At 41.5% G+C, this 7,584-nt stretch overlaps 1 protein-coding gene across 1 annotated transcript; it reads left to right on the top strand.

Moving 5' to 3' along the window:
- Window positions 1–1,043: 1,043 nt before the first annotated feature.
- cdk21 (cyclin-dependent kinase 21) lies at window positions 1,044–6,891 on the top strand (the record flags this gene model as incomplete). The annotated part of the gene is made up of 7 exons (XM_083931277.1): window positions 1,044–1,273; window positions 3,136–3,268; window positions 4,114–4,281; window positions 4,547–4,656; window positions 4,794–4,844; window positions 5,095–5,227; window positions 6,814–6,891. 7 exons carry the CDS (start codon window positions 1,044–1,046, stop codon window positions 6,889–6,891), a joined length of 903 nt encoding a protein of 300 aa, XP_083787403.1.
- Window positions 6,892–7,584: the final 693 nt, after the last annotated feature.

Below are 7,584 nucleotides of genomic sequence, written 5' to 3' on the forward strand. Positions count from 1 at the left end.
TCACTTTGCTGATAACTACTAATTAAATGTTTGTAAACGGCCTTTGAGGCCCATTAACTTCGAAGCTCAGCCAGTGTTGTTGAAATTAAAACCTGCCCTGCTGTTTTAATGTCTTAGTTGTCTGGAAAGCACCTCCTTACCCAAACTTTTATGTTTATTTGTTTATTTATGTGGTTTTATGTGCAGTGAAGTCAGTAAATTGCACCTGGAGAGAGGGAGAGAGGGAGAGAGGGAGAGAGGGAGAGAGGGAGAGGGAGAGAGAGAGAGAGAGAGAGAGAGAGAGAGAGAGAGAGAGAGAGAGAGAGAGAGAGAGAGAGAGAGAGAGAGAGAGAGAGAGAGAGAGAGAGAGAGAGAGAGAGAGAGAGAGAGAGAGAGAGAGAGAGAGAGAGAGAGAGAGAGAGAGAGAGAGAGAGAGAGAGAGAGAGAGAGAGAGAGAGAGAGAGAGAGAGTGTCACAACACAGTAAAGTTGTTGTGTTAGGATTATCTAGTAGCCTGTGTGTGTGGTTTTAAATGTGTCTTTTAAAGGTCTAGCCTGTTCTTTATGATGCTTTTAATGTGAAATTATTTCTGCACTTTAAGGGATTGTACTGGTACAATGACAATAAAGACAAAAAAAAAAAAGTACATTTTGAGCTTTCTGATTAGTTGGCGAATAAAAAGGGGTGTGATTGGCATGCTTTTCCCATGCTGGTGCAGATGTGCAGCGACATTTTCCTGCAGGTGGCGGCAGCATCATGGAGGGGAAAGTGCGCTCATCAGCCTGAGGTAAAGTAGATCCTAGAAGAGCGAACACTTTAGCGACGGAGACCTGCAAATATTTCCTTAACTGCATCCGAGCATTGTTATTACAGGTGGTTTTTGTCTGTTGTGTGTGACAGGTGATGATTACCTGCTAGCTAACTTAAATTCACTCAGAGCCTCGTGCTCTAGCTTACTCTTTAACGTCAGAAAGCCGGTAAATGCGACATGTTGAAGTGTTGTCACCCTAAAATAGACCTCTGTGGAGAAAGTTCACGTTGGTTTCTGCTGAATCTGGAGGACCATGGACGTCTGCGCCGAGCCTTTGTGCTACGAGATCCTTGCAGAAGTAGGAGAAGGCTCCTACGGTAAAGTGTATAAAGCCAGAGAGGTGGGGCAAAAACAGCGGCTCCTGGCGGTGAAGAAGTTCCACATCCGCGGGGACACGATGGAGACCGGTATCCCCGCCTTCATGATCCGCGAGGTGGCGCTGCTGCAGAAGATCAAGTACTTCAACCATCCCAACATAGTCCAGTAAGTTTCTTATTTAATTCAGGCATATAGTACACACAGCACGTGTTACAGTATGACGACATTGATATAACATAATAATAATCTTATCTCATCTTCAACCTCTTATCCGGGGTCGGGTCGTGGGGGCAGCAGCTTTAGCAGGGGACCCCAAACTTCCCTTTCCCGGGCCACATTAACCAGCTCTAACTGGGGGATCCCGAGGCGTTCCCAGGCCAGTGTGGAGATCTAATCTCTCCACCTGGTCCTGGGTCTTCCCCCGAGGCCTCCTCCCAACTGGACGTGCCTGATCCCGAGGCGTTCCCAGGCCAGTGTGGAGATCTAATCTCTCCACCTGGTCCTGGGTCTTCCCCCGAGGCCTCCTCCCAACTGGACGTGCCTGGATCACCTCCCTATAATAAACTTTATTTCTATAGCACCTTTAAAAACAGCAGTTAACAAAGTGCTTTGCCGTAGCAAAAATCAAAATCATACTTTAATAATCCCAGGGGGAAATTACTTTCGCTGCAAACTCCAGCTATACAAACAACATATTTAACAACAACAATATTATACAGACAACATATTTAACAACAACAATATTATACAGACAACATATTTAACAACAATATTATACAAACAACATATTTAACAACAACAATATTATACAGACAACATATTTAACAACAACAATATTATACAGACAACATATTTAACAACAATATTATACAAACAACATATTTAACAACAACAATATTATACAGACAACATATTTAACAACAACAATATTATACAGACAATATATTTATTTGGAAAACCAGAATAATATAAAAAAAATCAAATTTACAATAGTAATGTATACAGATCAAAAGTACTGTAATAATGTGCAAAAGAACAGATTGTTTATGATTGAGTCCGTATTACAGACACAAATTCAGGGCCTATAGAAAGTAATGACACCCTTTTCAAACAGTCACTTGTTTTGTTTTGCAGCCTGAAATGATAATACATACAACTTTTACTTTTCCAACCCTGTTATTCTAGTTTTTCCTTTAAAAAAAAATTACATTTCAGAAATTTTGAAAAAAAACCTATTTCAGTTGAATGTTGTAAGGCAAAATTTGAAAATATATATATAAAAAAAAAATATATTGTATTTATTATCTGAAGGCATTTTTTATCCAAAACCCCAAACATAATGTGTGAAGGTGTACATTTACAAATAAATATGAAGTGGCTTTGGATTGGATTTTACATATTTCTTATCTCTGTTTCCATATTGTTGCTAATACGATGTTGCATTTTTATATTTTCACATGTAGAGTTGCTATATCTTGTAAAATGTAGTAGGGCCAGACTGATACAGATGTAGAATGATGCTGTAAAATGTTTGAGCTGGAAGGAAAATAAACCTTTTCCATGGGGGTACTCAACACCTCTTTTAAACGGTTTCAGTAAAAACTGTAGCCAATCTTGCAAAGTGAAGCAAATTGGTGTTTGTTTTTTTTTGACAAAACAAATTCCACAATTTGAAAAAAATCCAGTTTTGCGTTTTTTACATTTCTAATTTGATCCTACGATGGTCCTTATATGCCGTCGCAGAATAAAGATTATCTCGGATGAGCTCTTTTTAAAAAAATAGTACAGTATATGGGGTGGACCTCTCAACTCTTATATTACATTTCTATTTTTCCATGAATACAAAAATAAGAAATAGAAATAGCAGCTGTTTTCACACACGGGCTCACTCAGAGGTTACCCATTACCCAAGAGTCAAACTGAATCATACAGCCCTGCTGGATAATGTCTGTATAATTTCAGGTTTGCAGTATATTTTCTTGCACATATTCTCTTGTTATGTTTTTTGTTATAATCCTATCGTCCAGGCTGTTGGATGCATCTGCTGTACCGGTGGGCAGGAGCTTGGACCTCACTCTGGTCCTGGAATACATTGACCAGGACCTCTCCACCTACCTCTCCAAGGCTCCTGCTTCTGGACTGAGCCGTGACTCTATTAAGGTGTAAACTCGTCACCTGACTTAGCGTAGTATAGGTGCAAGTATTTAGGTCTTGAAAACCCCTGAAACAAACACATGCCTACTCTATCATATTAATTTACGTTTTACGTAAGTATCCCCAGAAATACAGGATTTACATTTCCCCACCATATGTTCTTCTTCACAGTTGTGGCGTAGTATCATTTGAGGCGGTTTTAAATGCTTCACCCATACTCAGATGATTTCTCTGGTCAGATATCTGATATAAGATACCTGACAAAGCACCAGCTCTCATCAGGAAGTTACCTCCATCATACAATCTCAATTTCTACTGAACGTCCTCACACGCTGTGCCACAACGTAGGGATGCAGGTCTGTCCAGTGTACTGAGGACTAAACTTTCCTAAATAAGGTAGTCTACAAAGGATCTGCCGTAGTAGAACTGTAAATTCACAGCCCTTGCCTCAGGGGCCAAAGCTACTGTTCGGTGTTCCTTAACAACTTGCAAAGCTGGAATTCCCTGTTTTACCAGCACAATAAAACACCTGACAACATTGCTAAATAGCAGTCGTAAACTTATTTGTTATCATGATGAGTATGAAGGATTTTGAACGCCTGTGGCAAGAACAACGTATCTGACCAACCAGATAAGTTGTATTCAATAACTGATGACGACCTGAATGTTAACATCTGGTAAATACTCTGTGGTCTTATAATATCTCCTGACTTCCCATGTTGATGAGAATCCCCTGAATGCACAAGTAAGCAAATGACATTTAGCGATGACTGTTGAGATAGAGACGTATTCAGCCTTAAAAAGTCGTCCGTTGGTTTGGACGCATCCCTGAAGCCTGTACATCTGTACAGGATGTGATGCAGCAGCTTCTGCGAGGATTGGACTTCCTGCACACAAACATGGTCCTGCACCGTGACCTGAAACCAGAAAACATCCTGGTCAGCAGCTGCGGAGACGTCAAGATCGCAGACTTTGGATTGGCTCGCATCTACACCTTCAATATCGCTCTCACCCCAGGTGTAAGTGAGGCAACACATAAAGGAAAGAGAAAAGCCTGAGGGGCATTTTAGAGCATATTTAATACACACACACACACACACACACACACACACACACACACACACACACACACACACACATATATATCTACTGTATATGTAACACTGTATTCTGTGTGTTCCTTTAGCTTGAGGTGAGAAAAGGTTCCACTTCTCCCACCCCTTAGCTGTTTGTTTTTATTTCTTGCATCCTGTCTCCATGCCTCCCTCTCTCTCCCTGGTTCAGGTGGTGACGCTGTGGTACAGAGCGCCCGAGGTGCTGCTGAACTCTGTTTACATGTCCTCAGTGGACATTTGGAGCGCTGGCTGCATCTTCGCTGAGCTCTTCCTCTTGAGGTACGGAGGAGATATGTGGAACTAGAGAGTGTACTTTTTTTTAAAGGGTAAAACATTCTCCACAGCTGTCAACGTAGAGATAGAGTTGTTCTGTGACGTCTGTCGTGCCTTGTTCTGTGAATATTTGTCTCCCACAGACCACTGTTTCAGGGATACTCAGAGGCACAGCAGCTTCAAAAGATCTTTGAGTGAGTCTTTTTTTTTCTATACTGTGCACCAGTGTTTAAAACCTTTTGTCTTGTTGAATTAAAAAATCACTCAACCATAGAAACTGAATCATAACACATTATCAAGCAGTTTAATGATGGTCTGTGAGACATTTGCTTTTCCCTGTAAGTAAGTAAGTACTGTAAATAAATAAATCTCAGACATTATTGCTTGAAATTCTGAAAATGCCGTTTTTAGCAGCCTGTTGCTCAGTTCTTGTCTGTTTTTCAGAGTGATTGGTTTGCCCAGCGAAGAGGACTGGCCCGAGGACAGCCCGATCTCATACTCTGTCATCTGGGGTCAAAAAGGCTTCTGCACCAAGCTGCTGCACAACCTGGGCCCAGACGAGAACGAGCTTCTATCTGTGAGCAGAGCTTCTTGTTTTTTTGACGTTGCACACCTGGAGTCATGCGCTCACAGAGAGGCTGACTTTGTCCATTTTTAAAATAATTTCGGAACGGAACGAACGAACAAACTTTTGACCAGTTATGTACTGAATATAGAGATGACATAAACGAAGCATTCTGAGTAATGCTGGTATGATTAGCAGGCGCTTTCACACCTGACAGTTTCTAGTCCACTTCCCTGGTGTGCACCAGATGCGAAAATTATTATTCTTTTTTCAGCTGGTCTGGTTCGCTTTCACACCTATTCATCGGTTCGAATCAGTTGATGACACGCTGAAGTGACCCAAAATGTAGCTGCACTTCGGCTCAGTAAAGGTTTTGCTCTCAAGTTGGTCAGAACGCTGAGAATTTAAACAGTTGCGGCTGCGGGGGTGGATTTTGGCTTTGTACCTCGGTTATTACATCACTACTCCAGGTTTGTCTGTGGTGCTGATGCGTTGTGGCGCTTTCGGCAGTTAGTGCGGACCCAGGTCCGATCACGTTCTCACCACAAACGAACCGTACCAGAGTTTGTTTGGAAGCGGTCCGAGACCACCTCTTCTACCAGGTCTCCGTCCGCTCATTTGGTCCACTTTTGGTGCGCACTCGAATACGATCACTGCATTCCCACCTGCTCAAACGAACCGTTGAAAATGAGGCAGTGCATTCAACTTCGATTCAACCGAACTAAATAAGGCTGGTGTGAAAGCGCCCTAAGAGTTGAAGACCATGGGAGCAGCTCTGCGAGGCTGTACTCAAGCACATCATAGCCCCAGTGTGTGTCTCGTGTATTACCTTACATTCAGGTCACTGAAGTAACCATCGGTTTCCCTAAAAGACAACTAACTGGTGATATCTGACAAACCCAGAAGGTCATTTAACCAATTTAAAAAGTCTTAGTACTGCTATAAAGTTCCTGAAGCCTCAAAGACGCTTCCAACCATCTGGATGGAAACTATTCTGTCTGTTGCAGGATAAAAGGTAAGTAAGAATCTTCCCCTGGGAGTCAAACAGTTGCTGAGATATTTCCGTCTGCACTAAAGTGTAGACTGCCAGCATTACTCTCCCTAGAGCCATGCTACTAGTGTGGTCAAAAATAGCAAACATTTGCTATATACAGCTTGACAAATCTACAGCGTTGCATGCTTATCTGTGTTTAGTGGCATTATAAATATGTTTTTGATGTGTTTTGGGGCTGCTGGTCAAACTAAATAGGTAGGTGTGAGAGTTTAAACGGTAGATGATGAGCTGATTATAGAAATAAGTAAGAATAAAAGGATAGTTCAGATTCAAAGCCACCAGACTGCATTGACAAAAACAGTCATTTTACCTCACACAGAACACAGGAGTTGCTGGTTACCGCTGCCTCGATCACTTAGTCTGTTGGTATTATTGTGTGACACTGGTGATATAAAAGGGTAAGTACCCCACTTTAAAACAAATCTGAACTACCCCTTTAATCTAAAACAAGAAGGAAATCCCAGTAGCAGCGCTGAAACTTCCATCAGTGCTTTTCTCCCAGACGTTTGTAAGGTGTGTGTGTGTGACCTCTCCTTACCTGCAGCAATGTTTGGCATTCAGACCGAGCCGTCGCATCTCAGCCGCCAAAGCCCTGGCTCATCCTTTCTTCATGAAGTACTGAAGGAAGAAGAAACACGCCAGCTCCTCCTGCTTCTCTACCGTCAGCGGTACGAACTTCTTCATCTTGTGCCATCCAATCCATCGCACACTTTTGTTCACAACTGTAGACTTTTATTTTCTTTGACGGCTTTCAACATTATTTCACCAGCATCATGAGAAACTGTGGTCAGGTTTGGGAACATCAGTGAATAACAAACATTATGCCTGACTCGTAGAACATGACTCTGATGGCACAAAACCCTTATTATACACACAATATGAGGCACTCTGACTGCCCAGCAAGTTTTATTTTCTTATAATTTTAGTATAAAAAGTATGATGTTCTTTGAAAAAAGTGTATTTCCATAAAACACCGTCCTACTTTGTTGTTGTTCAGTGTTACTTTTAGAAATGAGAATTCTGTTTTGCTGCAAACTACTGACGACACTATTATGAGCACCTTTGAGTTGAGTTGTTTTTCGTTGTTTCACCAAACCTTTTTTTGTTCCAGACTTGTATACGAAGTCCTTTTTTTATTTTTGTTACGTTGGTGAAGATATTTATGGTGTAATCGCTGGAATACTTTGCACCCGTTTGTATTCACAGATTGTACAAGATATTTTTCTACACAAGTTGCACTGTTCATTCAAGAAGAGTTTCGATAAATAACTGTCTCCCAAACCCGTCTCCGCATTTGAATGCAACACCATTCTGC

Source organism: Echiichthys vipera (assembly GCF_963691815.1).
Source record: "Echiichthys vipera genome assembly, chromosome: 17".
Taxonomy (NCBI): Eukaryota; Metazoa; Chordata; class Actinopteri; order Perciformes; family Trachinidae; genus Echiichthys; species Echiichthys vipera.